The sequence below is a fragment of the Oncorhynchus mykiss genome, chromosome 10 (genome assembly GCF_013265735.2).
Source record: "Oncorhynchus mykiss isolate Arlee chromosome 10, USDA_OmykA_1.1, whole genome shotgun sequence".
In the NCBI taxonomy this organism is placed as follows: domain Eukaryota; kingdom Metazoa; phylum Chordata; class Actinopteri; order Salmoniformes; family Salmonidae; genus Oncorhynchus; species Oncorhynchus mykiss.
The window spans coordinates 49,690,842-49,711,361 of record NC_048574.1 but is presented as its reverse complement, the minus strand read 5'-3'; the positions used below and the strand labels follow the sequence as shown (position 1 = coordinate 49,711,361).

Sequence of the window (20,520 nt, the reverse complement as noted above, 5' to 3'; positions counted from 1 at the left end):
TTCACTGATCAGGGCCTTGATTGGCTCAGCAACAGGATGTGTAATGGATTTTTTTTTTACACACTGTTTTTGCAATGTTCCCATGAAACGTTACTAGAACATTAAAACCTGTTAGATCTACCCCCCCCTTTTTTGAAAATTCTGTTAAAAATCGCGCAACTTTTCAGCGTCCTGCTACTCATGCCAGGAATATAGTATATGCATATGATTAGTATGTGTGGATAGAAAACACTCTGAAGTTTATAAAACTGGTTAAATCACGGCTGTGACTATAACAGAGCGTGTGTTTCATTGAAAAACGCAAGAAAAACTGCTCTCTGAAAGCAAAAAATAATTTCCATAAGTCACTTCCACCAGTTGTTAAAGGAGAACAGAATTTAATGGAAATTTGCCTGCACTTCATACAAATTCCGCACGATGGCGCCATTGTACTAATTTTCAATCGAATTAATTGTTGGAAAATCCATCTGTCTGACCCCAAGTTTTCCAGTCTTCACCCGGATGCAGTTCAAGGAGAGATCAGATTGCATTGTTTTTGAAGTGAGGACCTATTGAAGAGACATCGCCCTGTAATCGTTTTGATAGATTATAAACGTTTACTAATACCTAAAGTTGGATTACAAAAGGATTTCGAAGTGTTTTGTGAAAGTTTATCGTCGACTTTTTTAATTTTAAAAAATTACGCAGCGTTTAAAAACGATGAATTTTTCTGAATGACACTACTTCTATACAAAGCTATTTTGGGTATATATGGACCGATTTAAACGAAAAAAAGACCCAATAGTGATGTTTATGGGGCATATAGGAGTGCCAAGAAAGAAGCTCGTCTAAGGTAATGAATGTTTTATATTTTATTTCTGCGTTTTGGGTAGCGCCGTCTATCGCAAAATCTGTTGTTTACGTGTCGAGCTGGCATTTTGGGGGGTGCATGCTATCAGATAATAGCTTCTGATGCTTTCGCCGAAAAGCATTTTAAAAATCTGACTTGCTGGCTAGGTTCACAACGAGTGTAGCTTTAATTTAATACCCTGCTTGTGAATTTTGATCAAGGTTTGAGTTTTAACGAGTACATTTAGCATTTAGCGTAGCGCATTTGCATTTCCAGGTGCCTACTTGGGACATGTGCGTCTCAAGTAGATTCAAGAAGTTAATATCTTATGTTCTGAGAACATATCAACCATCTCCTGTATACAGTATGTTTGGACGGGCGGAACATTCTCCTAACCCTTAGGAACCTGGACACATGAATGTTCTTGCAACATTCCCATGAAATGTGTCTAGAACATTAATGTCTCACGCTCTGAGAACATGCACCAGCCCCCACTGTCACAGGACACCATCACCCACTTACCCCAAGGTGGCTCAACTTACCCTGTCCCTATGCTCTTTTTACCCTGTCCCTATGCTCTCCTTACCCTGTCCCTATGCTCTCCTTACCCTGTCCCTATGCTCTCTTTACCCTGTCCCTATGCTCTCTTTACCCTGTCCCTATGCTCTCCTTACCATGTCCCTATGCTCTCCTTACCCTGTCCCTATGCTCAATTTACCCTGTCCCTATGCTCTCCTTAACCTGTCCCTATGCTCAACTTACCCTGTCCCTATGCTCTACTTACCCTGTCCCTATGCTCTCCTTACCCTGTCCCTATGCTCAACTTACCCTGTCCCTATGCTCTACTTACCCTGTCCCTATGCTCCACTTACCCTGTCCCTATGCTCTACTTACCCTGTCCCTATGCTCTACTTACCCTGTCCCTATGCTCAACATACCCTGTCCCTATGCTCTACTTACCCTGTCCCTATGCTCTACTTACCCTGTCCCTATGCTCTACTTACTCTGTCCCTATGCTCAATTTACACTGTCTCTATGCTCAAATTATCCCATTCCTGGCGTAAGTTGTGCCAAGATACAGTACCACTAATGTTATGTTTTCAAAACTATTATGTTTACATTAATTCTGATTATGTCCAGGGATAAACAACAACAAATAAATATATGTAGATATCTTTGTTAGAAAGAATACTACAGTATATTTCCCTTGATACTGCATGTAAAAAATGCCTCAACATACTCCACTCTCCCCTATATATACTGTATATACTGTATGTATGTATATGTATGTATACATTCTTTATGTACGGGTGGTCCTGGGAATCAAACCCACTACCCTGATGTTGCAAGTACCATGCTCTACTAACTGAGCTACAAAGGTCCAAATTGTAAACTGTTCACAATATTAACAAAAGTACGATATGTAATAACATCAAAGCATAAAAGACAATTAAATCTCTTCATTGCCAAGCAGCAAGTACAAATGTGCAATTATCGCTCAAGAGAATGTATTTACAGAATAGTAATTGTAGAGTTCATTTCTCAGTATTTTGTATGTTTTGTCCATTGCTGTTCCCTTTCCTCATTGGATAAAAAAAAGCAAAGCAGGCCAAATTCCGATCTTCAAGCCGCAAGTTTTAATTTCTACATGACTGACAGTCTCTGAACTGGTTTCACTCTGGTTTCAATAAAGCAAAATGGTTATGCAGGTGTTCAATAGAAATATTTCCATATGGAGCACTAACAAAGATGTCTTGAAAGACTCACTATCAAGGTCCTGGTTTTCTTTTTGCTCGTCTGAGAAGTAAGTCTTGCATCTGTTTCTCGGCTAGGAGTTCTTGTATCCTCTTATTTCGTGTCGTTTCTCGGAATGGAGGCCGTATTCTAGGAACAAAGTGGTTTTGAAAGACCTCATTGTCTACACCAACGATCCTATACGGCACGTCCACCGAGTTGTTTTCTCGCTTGTCCTCTGTCTGGTGGGGGGCTATGGTGGAAGGCATGAGTGTCACAATGACCCTACGCTGTGTTGGAATGGTTTTCCGTCTCTTGTCTCCTTTAGGTCTGGAAGTAGATGGAGCCAGGGTTGTCCAGGACTCCCTCTCAATAACATCAACCCAAGCTGTGGTGGACTTGGGGACATTTGTAGTTCTAAGAGTTGATGGGTCCTGACTGGTGGGGATTGTGGTGGGTTCAGCGGTAGTGACGGTGATGACGGAGGTTCTGGGAACCGTAGTCTCCTCAGTGGTGGTGGTTGGAGGTTTAGTACTTCTGGCAGTAACCAGGGAGGTGGTTATTCTTCTGGGCTGTCTAGTGGTTAATCCAGGGGTGGTGGTAGGCCTATATGTTTTAGTTGTGCTGATTTCGTCGGTTTTGGTTGTATACTCCCCATAATCATCACGCTCGACATAAGCAAAGTCAGTGCTATATATCCCAGCGGTGGGTTTGGGTCTGAGGGTTGTTGTCGGGGTCGTTGAATGGGTGCCATTGGTGGGGGTGGGTAGTGTGGTGTACCTCCAGGGCCCAGTGGTGAGGTTCTGGCCCATAGTGGTGAAGTTCCCCTCGGTGCAGGACTTGCAGCACATCTGTCTGTACCCCGTGTTGGTGCAGTACCTGCTCAGCACCTCCATACGACAGAACGCAGACCTATCCCCCTTACACTGCCCTGAAACACAAAGCAACACACATCTCAGAAACAAAACACAACCTCTATAGGCCCAGATGTTATGGTAAACATAATAAACCATAAAACTACCCCAAAGAAAGGAAAAGTGAGAAAGTAACAGAAAAGGCTACTGTGATTAAGCAAGCAGAAAGAAAGGGGATGCTTTGTTTGTCAGACTGAATGGATGTAAACGGTAAGATACAATTGCTCTTCATCATATTATTCATCACTCGCGGTGTATAATCTGTGAGACAAAAAGTTGAATCATTTTAAGAGTTTATTTGTTGGGTTTGGGCTGTACTGCTAAAACAAACTAGAAACCAAAGTCATATAATACACTCTCCCTGTCAAATATATGAAGCTGTCTATATGCAGTTCAGTATGGAGCTGTTTGTCTTGATTGAGTACTGTACATTAAATCAGAAGGTACTGTACACGGTTAATAATTTGGTGAACACGGGTTAAGAACGGCATAACACCAGCAAGCCAAAACAGATGAACAATAACTGATATAAACACTGGGCGTCAAGGGAAACAAGAAATGTGTCCTCCTTTGTGTAAAGGGAACCCATTCAATGTCTCGTGATAAGCATAAAAACTCTTAATCCAGTATCTCTGATAAAAAATCATTTTGGACCAATATATAGTAGGGAACACATGCTTTCAGGCCTCACAAGTTGGCTGGTGAAAGCACACAATTCATTGTTGTCACCAAGTTCAGAAACTTGGTCCTTAATACAGGCAACACAATTTGATATACTGTAGATACTCCCAAGACACAGTTCAAGTCTTGTTGACACAGGGTTTTCACCACGGCGGCCAGAATATAGCTTTCCACAATAATGATACAATGATAGTAAATGACGATATCTGTGTTGTCCATGACGGTGCTGTGAATAGAATCCATTTGGTTGTAAACATCAAGTTCAAGTCATTTTTTCACCCTCAGGAAGCTTCTGCTGTGTCACACAAGAAAAAGCCATGTTTTCATTTCTCTCAACAGCCTAATAAGGCAAAGGTATTCTCGGAGATGTTTATGACAAAATCATTGCACGAGGTCTCTGAGTATCTTTTTTTTGTTGACTAATTCCTTACAATTATACACTAACAAACAAGCATTTAGCGATATAAGGACACATTTTTAGTGTCCTTGGTCTGACGCACAAAATGTGTTTTGAGTCAAATTCACAGTACTTTCTGAAAGTGAGAATGAAACTCTCACCTCCTCATAAACATTCTGGCCTCCTAACTAAATTCCCATACTGTTTAATGCTCATTTAAAGGTTTCACTTAAATATTTGGCTAGAATTTATACAAAAATACATATACGGTATGGTAACAGTCAGTGATGGAGAGGCAAAGTAATCCACACCTTATTTCTGTGGTACTATTTCTGTTGATAATTGTGTATGCATACTGTATAACTATAATGAGCATGAGTCTGCTGCACCTTTTGTGTTGAATAAAATGTCTCATCTTGTTATCAAATCAAATCCACTGCAAATTCACTTCCATATTCACTTCCATGGAGTGTCCAAGGTTGAAACCCAACGACACGCAACCAGTGAGCGACTCCATATACAGAGGCCACGACCATAGTCCTGCATCCAGGCGTTGATAGAGCCTTATCAGGATGGGATGGGAACTTCCATTTCTCTCGTCAGTGAGTGTTCCAAGGCCAGCTCTGCAGCCTACAGTACAGTAAGACCCCTGAAGGATAGAGTGTGTGAGAGAAAGAGCCAAAGAGACCACAGTACAGGAAGCCTCAACCCCCCTCAGCCAGACCGAGAAGCCAAAGTCGGGCAGGAGCTTTTCGGAGCCAACTTCCAGTGTAGAGGAGAACAGGAGAAGAGGAGAAGAACAGAGAGCCACTATCAATGCAGTCTGCCTTGCAGAGAGAGGCAGAGAGAGAAGGGTAGAGCCCAGGTGAGCAGAGGCATGCAGCGGACCCCACACTCCGCGCTATAGAGGGGACGTTTACTTGAGGAGATCTTGGGTACAGGAAATTCTGGGTTGGACCGTGACAGCCACTGGATCAAAATGTTTTTTCCGTCACCTGAGAACAAAACAAACAGAAAAGGATTGTGCACGGTGTGAAAATCAAACAATATTGTATCAGTAATACATTTTTATGTACTTTTTATGCGTGGACAGGCACCTGTGCAGGGGACTAGCTGGCAGGTCCTGAGTGTAATGGGTTTGGTCTCCATGCAGAGTCCAACTGAGTTATCAGGAGTGCTACACAGAACCTGGCGCTCCTGGCTCCCGTTGCCACACGTCACCGAACACTAAAACACACGCACACACTCCTCTGAGTTAAAGATTTCATGGAAGCAAGTGTTTTCCTGTCTATCTTATATTTCCTGTCGGTAATGGTGGAGAATTATTCACATTTGCCTTTCAACGCCTACGTACCTGGGACCAGGGTCCTACTCTCCACTGGGCAGGGCAGAGCTGGCGGTTGCAGGGTCGTCGTCCCTCTGGCCTGTCATCATTACAGTACTTGCTGTGGATGGAACGTTGGCCACCTCCAGAGAGGGGCTGCTGACAGCGTACAGAGCGGCTCTGGTAGCCAGTCTTCCCACAGGATGAACTGCACTCCTCCCAGTCCCCAGTGATCCAACTGGAGAATAGAACACACACACACACAACACCACCACCACCACCACCACCATACAGGTAGAGTGAGAACAGAAATGACTTACTGAGACAACAGGAATAAGCTTATGTACAGACATAGTAATACAATTGTTGCATAGAACATTCACAGCACACGTATCAAACAAACACATTCATAAATGCATTCACATACACTGGCTGGGAGCACTCTTTCTGGTTACAATCCCTGCTGATAGCTCTGAGATTGTCGATGTTCACACAGTAGGTGCGGTGGACCATCTTCCCATCGGACTTTCTCCTGCAGCCAAACCGTGTGTACTGCTTACCTATCGAGGGTACAGTGTACACAATACCACTCACATCAACAATGTGGGTCAACATCCAAGGTTATTTGACAGGTAAGCCCTTTCCTGCAGTCAATGACCAAAAACGCCCTCTTTGGTTTCATGGGTATGTCATTCATATTTTTTATACTTTATTTTTTAATAATGATTCGAAATACGAAAATGCGGTGTTTCTATGTCAGTTTTTTGGGGGTATATTTCAGTCTTCTGTGATGTACAGTACATAAAGTGTAATATTGGGATGCAAACTCAAAATGTACATGGTGCAGGTGTCTTCTTTTTTTAATAAGCCCATAACCATGTGTGTGAGGTCTACACTTTTGTTTCAAAGTAGATTTGTTTAAGACTACCCAGAATGTGTGACCCTGATTCAGCCCACCGCAGTAAAAGGTTTGAATAGCATATTTATTGACCCTTCCAAAGACACGCTTGTTTTACCTACCTCCTCCACAGGGTTTAGAGCACTGAGACCACTTTTTCAGAGCCCATTCAAAGTAGGCTGTGTCCTCCTGCACCAGGTTGCTCTCTATGGATGACTGCAGCTTCTCGTGCAGAATGTATTTGTAGGAGAGGGTCACTTTGGAGTCACCGTGGGAACGGACCTGTGGGAGGAAAAGATACAGTACATGCCATAAATGACAAATAGTAAGTCATGGAGCAGCTTGAGACGTGGCAAACACGACAGCAACAATGATACGGTACATTTTCTTTAACTACTGTGCATTTGTTTTAAAGTCCCACACTGTTAGGTTGGAACAATATTGTGTACATGATCCATTTCAGACTGTTTTGGTGGGGTGTAGTTTTGGCCTTCCAGAGACATCACCATGCAGTAAATTAGTTAATTAACCAGTAAGAAACATCTTTGCCAAAACCAGAATGTTTTTCGTTTTCCCCTCCCCAATCAGACCACTCCCAGACAGTCCTAGCAAAATTATTGCCTGAGAAATTGCCCTTTACTAAGAAGCTGCTTTGATTTATTTTTGACCATTTTAATTGAAAACAATCACAGTATATAATTGTTACCCAAAAATGATTTGATATTGAGATAAAAACAGCTGCATTGGACCTTTAACTAACTCCACATGAGGCAAACAGATGCAGAGGCGTTTGCCAATGATATGGCTGGATAGTGGATACTCACTGCACAGAGAACATTTCAGGTTCAATTATTTCCTGAAGCTACTACTACTATATCCGTTGGTGAGGTGGTTTTCACTAAAAGTGGGTACGGACTAAACAATGATATTAAAAACATTGCTCTGTGGCATGTAGGCTACACATTAACCCAGGTCATCGCAGTCATTTTGATTTTTGTCAGGGACCTGAGTATATTGACTCACCATGACCAGAACAGCATATCCCAGAGGTCCTGTGGTCTGGACGGTCTCCGTGTCGTCATCGTTGTGGTACTCCCACTCCACCCCCTTCTCTATCACCATACGGGACTCCGGGAACTCATCCTCGTTATTCAGAAACAGATGACCCGTGGCCTGGTTCTTCACCGCTGACACCGGGAGAACAATGAGAAAAGGAAATCCTAATGGTCGGTTTCTTTTCCGTCTCAGAATGACACTTTTGGTTAAACTTGAATTTTCCTAAACTTGGCTATTCATATGAGGAACAATCCAGAGACATTTGGCAGGATTGTGATGATGAGCATTAGAGCAGTATAAATCAGTATCCTCAGGTGATCTCTTCCCAGTAGTCCCGATCCATTATTGGCAGCCGACTAGAGTTGTCTGTACTCTCAAACCCAACGCAGCCAAGACCTGACTGAAGCAGCAATTAATAACAACCTTCCTTACCCAAGCTAGTCACAGATTACTGATTTATTGAGGCCAATGTCCAGGGATATTAACGACCCACTCTGTTATTCACAGAACCGTCCATAAATAAACCTACCTAAGATGTGAGGGGTCCCCTTGAACTCCTGGATCAACAGATGCCTGGCCCCTCGGGGGATTTCAAGTATCTTGAGGAAACCTGAAACAAACCGCAAACAAAATAGATGTGTGATGACGAAGAGTCTCGTCTTGGCATAAAATCAGCTTAAGATACCGAGAAGAGCATCCCTAGACTCCCATTAAAAAATAAGAACTTGTGAAGTAAGGGTAGAGGAAGTTGAGGAGGGGCTCACCTTGTTTTTTAACGCTTCTAGTGAAGTTTCCCTTGATGATCTTACAGCTGGAGTTGTCTCCACCGCATATCCCACATTTGTCCTCCTGCGTGTCGGAGGCTATCTGGTTATCACAGCCAACGTGCTGTAGAGAGATTAGGTGAGTCAGTGTTTGGGAGTATGGGATCCGGCTGAGGAGTGGGCCTGGATGGGTCAATCAGGACAAAGACATTCTTTCCGACAAAATTATTTCTGACAAACCTCCTCCCATTGCACAGTCAACATTTGAGAGTTGTACAGTGCCGTCCAACTCATGACTCATACTACAGTAATAAGGTGGACAGACAGTATAATACATTATATACGGAAAGGGAAAATAAGGGGTAAAGGATTCCATGCGAGTGAGCGAGAGAGAGAGAGAGAGAGAGAGAGAGAGAGAGAGAGAGAGAGAGAGAGAGAGAGAGGACTGTTTATATCAGTCTGGAAAGCCCATATGGAAAACGGTCATAACTTCAGTTGCACCAGACCAGCGAAAAATACCCAGTAGCAGGAGGAGATTTATGGGATTGTGTAAGGCGTCGTAATGTTTATGGCCATATTTAATAATGTCCCTTCATGCATGACTTCTGTAGGCCAGAAGACCTGGGCGATGCCTACCTCACAGTCCCCCCGCACACATATACTGTAAGGGTCTTTGTAGGAGCAGCGTGTGCCATCGTGCACCATCCTGTTCATGGCCACCACGTCTCCTGTCTCCTTAGACTTGCAGTAGAGTTGGCATCTCTCATCAGCTACAGTACAGATGAGAGGAGGGGAGAACATGATATAGGGTTTAATAAAGAAATTATAGTCATACAGTATTCAGCTTTCTTTGACTGTGCCCATTTTCCTGTCCATATTCCACTGGCACAAATGAAACAATCTGAACAAACAATATTTTGAATTCTATATCTGCATTATTTTGTTTTAGTCATGAGGATACACATGTATGGCAATAACAACAGGATAATGCAAAAGGACACTGTAAGGGTGTGTAATGAGACTCTTCATTTATAAAGCTATCAAATAACACAATCACAATCTTTCCACCCCGGTGGAAAGCAGGAGGGAGATTCCTGAGTAATGACATTTCCATGTGTCCTTATTTAAACACTGGCCTGACCGACATTCCCCTGACATGTGGAGAGGCATGGCCTGTCTGTCTGAGGGCTTCTCGGATTCCCCGGGTAAACCAATCATTCCCCATTGACCCCACTCAGAACAATCATTATAGTCGCCAAGAGACTTGAGCTGCTGGGTCATTAACTGAGCTGATGCTCCTTCTTCTCCTCCTCCTACTTCTCCTGCTCTTCCTCCTCCCTCTGCTCTCCACCTAGAACTCAGCTGTCTGTTTTAGCTATGGGCCACCTTATGTAACTTCAGATTTGTATGATGGTTTGCCATGGAAATTGTCCCTGGCCTCACAACGGAAGAATGAGAGCAGTGATGTAGACATTTTTCCTTTCTCTGTCTCAACAAAGCCTCCAGGTCAACTTCTGATAAAAAAATTTTAAAAAATTAAAAGCCATCTGGCCTCTGGACAGTCCATGGTTGGAGAAGGCGTGCACAACACAGGAGGTTGGTGGCACCTTAATTGGGGAGGACAGGCTTGTGGTAATGGCTGGAGCGGAATAAGTGGTATGGCATCAAACACACGGCTCCGTTCCAGCCATTATTATGAGCCATTCTCCCCTCAGCAGCCTCCACTGATGCGCAAAATGGAGAAAGTCCAACTCTTATTATACTCTGCTTCTATTCTAGGTGTAACAAGATGGCAAATAGTTGCGTCTTATTCTTAGTGTCCAAAAAGTGGTAGTTATGCTATAACACAGTCCACCTGTTTAAGAATATTGCTAAAGTATATTAACGTCAGCCCTTCTCTGGCCCCTCTGTCTTTTTCAAAGCCAGGACTTTTGACTCCCAGGCAGCACTATGGACTTACGGTCAGGATGCTCATAGGGCAGCCAGTGGTGCTTGGTGTTGTCATACTCAAAGTAGGGGTCCCACATCTTGCACTGCTCCTCCCTGAAGTCAGCGAAAGGCTCGGAGCACTCCTCTAGGTTGCACAGCTGGAATTCATAGCTGTTGCCATAGCAGGTGCGTCCTCCATTGGCAGGGCTGAGTTATGGCAAGGGAGAAAGGCAGCGGGAGTCCCTTACATTTTAGACATCTTCCTATTATGAAGAGGGAGTGAATGCACATCTATCTGCGTGTCGTCTTGTGTTGTACTCACGTTGGGTTGTCACACTGACGGGTCCGGAAGCGCACACCACCCCCACAGGTGCGAGAGCAGGAGCCAAAGTTACTCCACGTGCCCCAACCACCATCCTGCCTTAGAATGTCTGGAGTCAACTTGATGCAGTAACCTTTGAAGCAGTGCTGAAAGAGAGGGAGAGGGATGGGACGGGAGAGTGATAGAGAGAGAGAGAGAGAAGCAGGGTGAGAGGAAGAGAGTTGCCACTGCTTATGTTTACACAAACACTGTAGCAAAGCGTTCACGTGTAAAGAGGAATCGTTCTCACCATCCCCGGTGAACACTTAGTGCCGTCGATGGGCGGACCCTTCTTGGTTTTGCAGAAGAAGGGGTTGTCTGGGTGACTGCACCAGAGCTGCTTGCAGGGGTCATAGGTGCTGTACTAAAAGAAACAGATTCATGCTCTCTCTCACACATGCAGCTGAAGAAAGCTTCCCACAGCCTAACACTGTCATTAAGGATGTCTATGTTAATACTTACATTTTGTGAAGTACGTATGTTACCAAGGCCCTTAAACAAGACATTGAACTTGGTCAAATCTGATTCACCAAGACAAAAACAATGTTTGAATTACATACAGTACATAGAACCACACATACTATATATCTATTGCGGTCCCTCACAGCACAGCACCCTCAGATACATTTGCAGGAGGATGTTTCATGCATAACGCCTTAACTCAAGTAGTTTAGACTGTAGGTTAAAAATCACCCCTTTGCTTACTCCATCACCATCAAACAAACGAACAGGCTGCATGCGAACGTACAGTACATGTAACCTGGCATGAACTACATGGAACAAATCATGGAGTCAGGTGTGCATGTGTGTGTGTGTGTGTGTGTGTGTGTGTGTGTGTGTGTGTGTGTGTGTGTGTGTGTGTGTGTGTGTGTGTGCGTGTGTGTGTGTGTGTGTGTGTGTGTGTGTGTGTGTGTGCGTGTGTGTGTGTGTGTGTGTGTGTGTGTGTGTGTGTGCGTGTGTGTGTGTGTGTGTGTGTGTGTGTGTGTGTGTGTGTGTGTGTGTGTGTGTGTGTGTGTGTGCGTGTGTGTGTGTGTGCGTGTGTGTGTGTGTGTGTGTGCGTTGTGTACACACGAGGTCTGTAAAACCACAGTCCACCAAGCTCATAAAATACCAACCCGATTGACACAAATGTACATGAATGTCACGAAGGGTAGACAGTGACATGGTTGACCACCCTAACAGGCACCGTAACAGCTACACGGTTTGTGGACAACATTAAACAAAGAAGTTATGGACACCCTACTTCTCGGGACCTAGGCTTATCGCTTACCTGCTTTGCTGAACGGGCCACCCTTCGCAGCTAAGGAAATAGTTTGACAAGAAAGCGAAGCAAAGTGTCCAATTGGCACTCCCCCCAATTTACTCCAGAATGTGATCCAAAAACCTGCTGTCCCAGCTGTCTTTATTCTCTTCTTTCCACATCAAACAAAAACCATCTCTCCAAATAGTTCAGCCTTCTTGAAACGAAACAATGAAAAACATTTCAATATAACTGACTCTGAAGTGTCGACTTCCTCTTTAGAGGGGCAATTAAATGTACCCGTTATTGTTTTGTAGTTCTTTTCATCCAAAGACTAATGAGGTCATACTGCAGCGACAGATCAAGTCGGCCTGCTTTGAACTCATGAGTTCATAAAAATCTGATTTGTTCCCCTGGATGCTTTAAAAGCTAAGATGGCTCCGGTTTTATGGTCACACCCTGACCTAGACCCAGACAAGGAGGTCAAGGAGGAAGTCAAGGACGATGGTCATTAGAGAGACCCTGGAGTGAAGCTCAAGCTCTATTGGATGTTACCAGCCCCAGATGGCAGCCTTTCTAAGGGATGGAAATTCAATTCAATTGGTAACGCCACTAGATGCTGCTGGTGTGGCGACTAGTCAGCTTGTTGGGCATACGGGTGCGTACGGGTGAAGAGTTGATGAAGGACTCACCGCCGTGCACATGATGTAGCCGGCGCCAAAGTCAAATCGACACTGCTCGTCCATGGAGTAGTGGATCCCTGGTAACTGTGGCAACGCCGGCCAGTCATGGTCAAAGGGGTCGTCACGGAGACAGTCATAGGAGCTGTGGGAGAAAAACGTTCATTGGAATTGAAGACGTTGGTCTCGATCTAACAGTTGAATAACTATTTCAAAATCTCACCCTAACCCTTCCCTGTAATCACATAAGGAATGAGCCACATGACTGCAAGACAGAAGAGAGCAAGACAGAGAAACCTCCATAACTGACCTGATCTAATGTGTATAAGACCATTAGACAACATACAGTGCATTCGGAAAGTATTCAGACCCTTTGACTTTTTCCACATTTTGTTACGATACAGCCTTATTCTAAAATGGATTCAATCTGCACACAATACCCCATAATGACAAAGCAAAAACAGGTTTTTAGAAATTTTAACAAATGTATAAACAAATCATAATAATAAAATATCACATTTACATAAGTATTCAGACCCTTTACTCAGTACTTTGTTGAAGCACCTTCGGCAGTGAATACAGCCTCGAGTCTTCTTGGGTTTGACACTACAAGCTTGGCACACCTGTATTTGGGGAGTTTCTCCCATTCTTCTCTACAGATCCTCTCAAGCTCTGTCAGGGTGGTTGGGGAGCGTCGCTGCACAGCTATTTTCAGGTTTCTCCAGAGATGTTCGACCGAATTCAAGTCCGGGCTCTGGCTGGGCCACTCAAGGACATTCAGAGACTTGTTCCGAAGTCACTCCTGCATTGTCTTGGCTGTTGGCTTAGGGTTGTTATCCTGTTGGAAGGTGAACCTTCGCCCCAGTCTGAGGTCCTGAGCGCACTGGAGCAGGTTATCATCAAAGATCTCTCTGTACTTTGCTCTGTTTATCTTTCCCTCGATCCTGACGAGACTCCCAGTCCCGCCATTCAAAAACATCTCTACAGCATGATGCTACCACCACATTGCTTCAACGTAGGGATGGTGCCAGGTTTCCTCCAGACGTGATGCTTGGCATTCAGGCCAGAGAGTTCAATCTTGTTTTTATCAGACCAGAACAAGACCGAGAGTATTTAGGTGCCTTCTGGCAAACTCCAAGCGGGCTGTCATATGCCTTTTACTGAGTAGTGGCTTCCGTCTGGTCACTTTACCATAAAGGCCTGATTGGTGGAGTGCTGCAGAGATGGATGTCCTTCTGGAAGGTTCTCCCATCTCCACAGAGGAACACAAGCTAGTGACCATCGGGTTCTTGGTTACCTCCCTGACCAAGGCCCTTCTCCCCCGATTGCTCAGTTTGGCTGGGTGGCCAGCTCTATTTAAGAATGATGGAGGCCACTGTGTTCTTAGGAACCTTCAATGCTGCAGACATTTTTTGGTACCCTTCCCAAGATATGTGCCTTGACAGAATCTTGTCTCTGAGCTCCACGGACAATTCCTTCAACCTCACGGCATGGTTTTTGCTCTGACATGCACTGTCAACTGTGGGACCTTATAGACAGGTGTATGCCTTTCCAAGTCATGTCCAATCAAATGAATTTACCACAGGTAGACGCCAATGAAGTTGTAGAAACATCTCAAGGATGATCAGAAAGTCATGCTGTCTGAATGCACTGAAAGCCGTGTTCTATGGGGGATTGAGATGTGTCGGTCCTGACTGTGGGAACAGAGAGAAGTCAGAGGTCAGCGTGGACCTGGACTCACTTCAGGTACTTGCTGAGCTCCGCCTGGCTGCATCGGGACCAGTGGAAGCGATGGAAGGCAGCCTGCACCAGAGGGGCCATGATGCTGCCCATGGGCACCTCGTCGCCACATTCATTACCAGGGGGGCCATCATGCTCCATACCCAGCCTGCCAGGGGAAGACAGGATGGCGTCAAATATACAGCAGGCACTAATATGTCTGTGAGTATGCATGCATGTGTCCTGTGTATTCATTCTTTTTATAGAGTTTCTTGTTATCCTACGAAATGTAAATGCATAGTAGTAACTGTTGTCATGCATACAATATTACTGTTGTAATACATACAATAGTACAATATTTGTGCATACTGTGTGTTGAACGGTGTGTATAAGTGTGTCTCACACATGTCCAGTCTCATGTGCCACGACGAAGGCAGAGGAGAAGCCATCCTCGTGGTTGAGAGTGCAGCTCCGCACTGGGTGGCACATACCCGTTACAGGAGCGTAACCTAAGCAACGAGAAAGAGAACAAAAGAGAGAGAAAAGAAGGAATATGTATACTGTGTGAACACACATGATGTGTATATTGTATGAGAGCACATAAAGTATCTCCAGCACCTTGCATGCCGGAGGGACCAAACTCCTGTCGGGTGAGGAAGATGGCATGGTCATGGTACTCTGGATCACTCCTGTCTTCCTTCTGCTGCAGGAAGGCCCAGCGACATATGTTCTCTAGACTCTGAGACGGGTTGCCCAGCTCTATCAGACTCATAGACTGGAGACAATACAGGAAAGGACAAACTATGACTACATTACCTCAGTCCATTCTTACAACATAGTTATGCTAAAAAACTCGATCGGTTATTGATGAGGGTGACTCATCAAGAGGATGTCGACAACTTATTTTGTATATTTCCCTGTTTGTCTGCAATGCATTGAAAAGGCTTTTTTCCAAAGTATTTCTGGCATATCCTTCTAGCCAGTAGGTGGTACTCTTGAAGTGACAAATGCATACCGGTGCCATGACAGCAAATGAGGAATTCTCTCATACAAACTGACAGTCACATTCAATCCATAATTCAATTGATGTAACTCCGCACACAACAAAATGCTTTTGCAGACTAGAGATAATAGGGTTTTACTATTACATTTACTTACCCAAAGTAAATGCAGTAAAGGACTATTCTTTTTTGATCAAGGTTTTTTTATTTGGTATTTTAAAGATTATACAGACTAACGGGTAGAGGGCAAAACAAACAGATCCCTTATCGCATCAACCCCGCATGCTCCAACAGAGCCCCTAAGCAGTACCAGAGTAAAGGAGTATTCTGACATGGGGATCAGTCTATCTCCTACAGGTTACATCTGCTGACCATGTGGGTGAATGACTGAGGCCTATTGTGTCTTACCTTGGCAGGACACAGCATGATGATACGGACCAGAACCACGTTGATGTGAGCACCCAGGGTACGATCCTGGTAAATCTCATTCACCTGCAGAGACAGACAGACAGACAAACTGACAGAAGCACGTGGCTTGCGACTACAGTACAGGATCATAATGCATATCACTTGGCTGAAGTATCTGAGAGAGGTTGGATATTGTGCAGGAGGGAGAGAGCAGTTAACAGGACCTGGTGTGTTTCCATCTGACATTGATATATTGGAATTGTATTAATGCATCATGTGCACCTCTTCCCCAGAAATGCACCTCTTGCTAGGAACACTCTTCTCTCTCTAAGGGGAGCTCTAATTAAAAAGTATCCACACGTATTTTATGTCCTCTGTCACTATTCCAGTCCCAACTGTCAAAGATTAGTAGGAGAGGCAGGGGTGTCCTCAGCCTGAGTGTGCATCTCCCAGAGAGGGATGGTCTCCTCTGGCCTCGTCTGTCTGTCACACTTTACTCATTTACACACCTCACCTTTCCTGGCATAGGGGAGGAGGCCCACGACAGTGCAGTGAGTGAGAGTGTGATTTCTCTCTCTCTCCCTGTGTGTGTGTGTGTGTGTGTGTGTGTGTGTGTGTGTGTGTGTGTGTGTGTGTGTGTGTGTGTGTGTGTGTGTGAACGCAGAGGAATAGAAGGAGGACAGTCCCCTGTAAGATAAACTGAGCTAATGAGGCCAGGGGAGGAGAATAGAGACCTGACAAGAGAGCAGAACAGACACGCACACTGACAGACTGACTGACATGGGATAATGTAAAAGGTAACTCTGATTGAAAATCTTTAGCTGTATTATCATATCAGATTTCATCTAATATGCATGGTAGCCATTTCACTACAATGGACCATTACAGGGATTCTTGAAAAACGCTAAAAGTAAAAAATTATTGAATGTGCGTTGGAGTCTAGATACCTGATACACCAAATCCTTTATGTATTATGCAATTGAATGCAGTTTAATTGGCACCAATGCACAAGAATCCAAACGAGCCTATTAGAGCTTAACAGGCCCTTTAAGGACAAGTCCCCAGTACCTAGTCCCCAGTCCGGAGAACACTGCCTGTCTCCCTCGTGCTCTCTCTCTCTCTCTCTCTTTCTCTCTCTCTCTCTCTCTCCTCTTCTTCTGCATAAGAGTTGCTAAGCAACCTTCAGAAGATGTCCTTGGTAGAAACCCCCTGGGGCCTGTGTCTGTCTGGGCCCCTCCCTCTTGATAGGCTGGGCCAGCTGCACCTGAGCCCTGAGAACGCCTGGCCATGTCTGTCTGTCTGTCTGTCTGTCTGTCTGTCTGTCTGTCTGTCTGTCTGCCTTCCTTCCTTCCTGCCTGACTTTCTGCCCGCCTGTTTCATCATTTTTCTGTAGACCTGTCTGTCTGTCCGCCTGGCCTATGTTTGTCTAGATGTCTGTCTTTCTGCCTGTCTGCCTGCCTGTCTCATCATCTTTCTGTAGACCTGTCTGTCTGTCCGCCTGGCCTATGTTTGTCTAGATGTGTGTCTTTCTGCCTGTCTGCCTGTCTGGCCACCTGTCTCATCTTTCTGTTAACCTGTCTGTCTTTCTGTCTACCCACCTGGCCTCTGTCTGTCTGGCATTCGGCCGGTCTGTCTGCCTGCCTGGCCTCTGTCTATCTGCTTGCCTGCCTGACTACCTGCCAGTCTCATCTTTCTGTTGACCTGTCTGTCTGTCTGTCTGCCTGTGAGAATTGATTTACTTGGATTCATCCTCTTGCTCTGCTTCAGTGGATCAAATGTAAAATGGCTAAATGACTCCCCTTACTGAGGAATAACAGGACTGTGCCACAGTGTGTTTCTGGGTAGTGCATTTGATCTTGTTTTTCTTATATTTCTAGAAAATGAGCCGTCATGAAGCTTTCAAATTCATGCAAAGTGAACAGTACTCTACTGGATCATTCTAACAAATGAAATAGTGAAGGAAGGCCCGCTGGTACAGTGAACAGTACTCTACTGGATCATGCTAACAAGTGAAATAGCGACTCCCAACGCAACGCACCCTTCTCTCGCCATTCCTCACACACACACACTCTTTTGCCCTCATCCTTATATGTATCTACTGTCCCCTGTTCAATTCCTCCCCTCTCTCTCTATATATATATATATCTCTTCCTGGTCCTACCCCATGCCCCTGCGCCCCACCCCCCCCCCCCCCCCCCCCCATCCCTAACCCTGTGTTAATAACCCTGGCAGCAGGACCCTCATTAGCACTGGCCCCTGTCCTGACCCACCGGAGGGCATGAGCTGGATTCTATTTCACTGGCCAGGTAGCTGACTAATTGTAGCCAGAGTGCCAGAAAATCATTAGAATCAAATGAATAATTCTGCAAGGTCTCAAACAGGGGAGATGGGTGGGCGGAAGAGGCAGAAATGAAAAAGGGGAAAACACATTGAAAGCACATAGAACACATAGAACACATAGAACACATAGAACACATAGAACAGGTTACAGAGTTTTGTGATAGAAAATCACCTCAGAGGTGGAAATGGTTGCATATGTGAAAAAGGTTTAGTCTAGTGTCGTGTGGTGCTGCGTAAGAAAAAAATCTAAAAAGAAGAAAAAAACAGTGTAGCGTAGCGTAGCGTAGTATATGGCACTAACTATGTTCATGAGGGTGAGGAGGTACTTCTGGATGTGCTCTCTGCCATGGAAGTGGACCACCGAGGAGTCCACCCCGAGTAGGACCTCGATGTTGAACAGCTCGTGTTCCTCGTTGGCCTGGCGACGGGCTCGAGCCTGCCTGGTCCTGTTCCAGATCCGGTTGTGATGCTGATGCTGCACTCCTCTGGACAGGGCCTGCAGGTCCATCAGATCGCCTATAACTGACCCTGAACCACACAGACAGACGGATACAGTATGTGTGGATGAAGGCCTTAGAGAGGAGTCACAGTAGCTAACGGCATTGTACATAAATATTATTTAAGCTGGATGATATTAGCCAACAACAAAAAAACATTAAACAAAGTGTTGACTCAAGTAGTATTCTTCTCCAAAAATGTTTTTGTGTGTCACGTATACTCCCTCTCTGGCATCTAGGTCATCAGGCTGCTGATTATCCCGCACACCTGCCACCATCGTCTCGCGCACCAGAGCCTCATGACCCTCGCCTGGACTCCATCACCTCCTTCATTATCTTCCCTATATCTGTCACTCCCCTTGGTTCTCACCTCAGGTGTTATTGACTCTGTTTTCATGTCGGTGCGTTGTTTGTGTTTCGTGGTCATTGTATTTATTAAAACACTCACTCCCTGAACTTGCTTCCCGACTCTCAGTGCACTCGTTACATGGTGCTGTATCCTTGGAAGTAATCCAGTATGGTCATGGTGGTAAAAATGTGTTTTTACCATTTAATGTTCTATATTAGTCAATAGCCATTTTTGGAACGTACAGACAAATCAAATGTGTCTAGTTCACAGCAGGGTTGGACTAAATTCAGAATTGAATTGAGAATTCAATGAAACTGAAATGCCTCTTCTATATTACATGAAGGTGTGTTTTACACAAATGCACATGTTGTACGTAAAAACATCAAACATGTCGTTGTATAAACTCAGCAACAACGACAAAAAACGTCCCATTTTCCAGGACCCTGCCTTTCAAAGATAATTCCTAAAAATCCAAATAACTTCACAGAGCTTCATTGTAAAGGGTGTAAACACTGTTTCCCATGCTTGTTCACTGAACCATAAACGATTCATGAACATGCACCTGTGGAACGGTCGTTAAGACACTAACAGATTACAGATCGTAGTCAATTAGGGTCACAGTTATGAAAACTTAGGACACTACAGAGGCCTTTCTACTGACTCTGAAAAACAGCAAAAGAAAGATGCCCAGGGTCCCTGCTCATCTGCGTGAACGTGCCTTAAGCATGCTGCAAGGAGGCATGAGGACTGCAGATGTGGCCAGGGCAATAAATTGCAATGTCCGTACTGTGAGACGCCTAAGACAGCGCTACAGGGAGGCAGGATGGACAGCTGATCATCCACGCAGTGGCAGACCACGTGTAACAGCACCTGCACAGGATTGGTAGATACAAACATCACACCTGCGGGACAGGTACAGGATGGAAACAACTGCCAGAGTTACACCAGGAAAGCACAATCCCTCCATCAGTGCTCAGACTGTCCGCAATAGGCTGAGAGAGGCTGGGTTGAGGGCTTGTAGGACTGTTGTAAGGCAGGTCCTCACCAGACATCATCGGCAACATCGTCGCCTATGGGCACAAACCCACCGTCGGTGGACCAGGCAGGACTGGCAAAAAGTGCTCTTCACTGACGAGTCACGTTTTTTTCTCACCAGGGTGATGGTTGGATTCGTATTTATCGTCGAAGGAATGTGCATTATACCGAGGCCTGTACTCAGGAGCGGGATCGATTTGGAGGTGGAGGGTCCGTCATGGTCTGGGGCAGTGTGTCACAGCATCAACGGACTGAGCTTGTTGTCATTGTAGGAAATCTCAATGCTGTGCGTTACAGGGAAGACATCCTCCTCCCTCATGTGGTACCCTTGCTGCAGGCTCATCCTGACATGACCCTCCAGCAT

The 20,520-nt window shown here is 44.9% G+C and overlaps 1 protein-coding gene across 2 annotated transcripts in view; it reads right to left on the bottom strand.

Annotated features, from left to right (window-relative positions):
- The window catches only part of LOC110533139 (A disintegrin and metalloproteinase with thrombospondin motifs 2), a 59,691-nt gene that overhangs the window by 9,209 nt on the left and 29,962 nt on the right, over positions 1-20,520 (bottom strand). The window contains exons 4-22 of one of the 2 annotated variants that reach the window (XR_005034166.1): positions 18,577-18,803; positions 15,936-16,019; positions 15,145-15,301; positions 14,930-15,035; positions 14,549-14,695; positions 12,820-12,952; positions 11,138-11,251; positions 10,849-10,994; positions 10,558-10,733; positions 9,234-9,367; positions 8,598-8,721; positions 8,363-8,443; positions 7,801-7,964; positions 6,900-7,059; positions 6,307-6,439; positions 5,910-6,117; positions 5,653-5,782; positions 5,476-5,550; positions 3,344-3,494 (exon numbers count right to left, since the gene is read on the bottom strand). Coding sequence is in view for 1 of the 2 variants with exons in the window: in XM_021617226.2 (XP_021472901.2) it covers positions 2,599-3,494; positions 5,476-5,550; positions 5,653-5,782; positions 5,910-6,117; positions 6,307-6,439; positions 6,900-7,059; positions 7,801-7,964; positions 8,363-8,443; positions 8,598-8,721; positions 9,234-9,367; positions 10,558-10,733; positions 10,849-10,994; positions 11,138-11,251; positions 12,820-12,952; positions 14,549-14,695; positions 14,930-15,035; positions 15,145-15,301; positions 15,936-16,019; positions 18,577-18,803 (3,395 nt within the window). In the remaining variant the exon portion in view is untranslated. Of the gene's footprint in view, positions 1-1,153; positions 3,495-5,475; positions 5,551-5,652; positions 5,783-5,909; positions 6,118-6,306; positions 6,440-6,899; positions 7,060-7,800; positions 7,965-8,362; positions 8,444-8,597; positions 8,722-9,233; positions 9,368-10,557; positions 10,734-10,848; positions 10,995-11,137; positions 11,252-12,819; positions 12,953-14,548; positions 14,696-14,929; positions 15,036-15,144; positions 15,302-15,935; positions 16,020-18,576; positions 18,804-20,520 lie in introns of those variants that run through there. The other variant, XM_021617226.2, reaches the window with a different exon arrangement.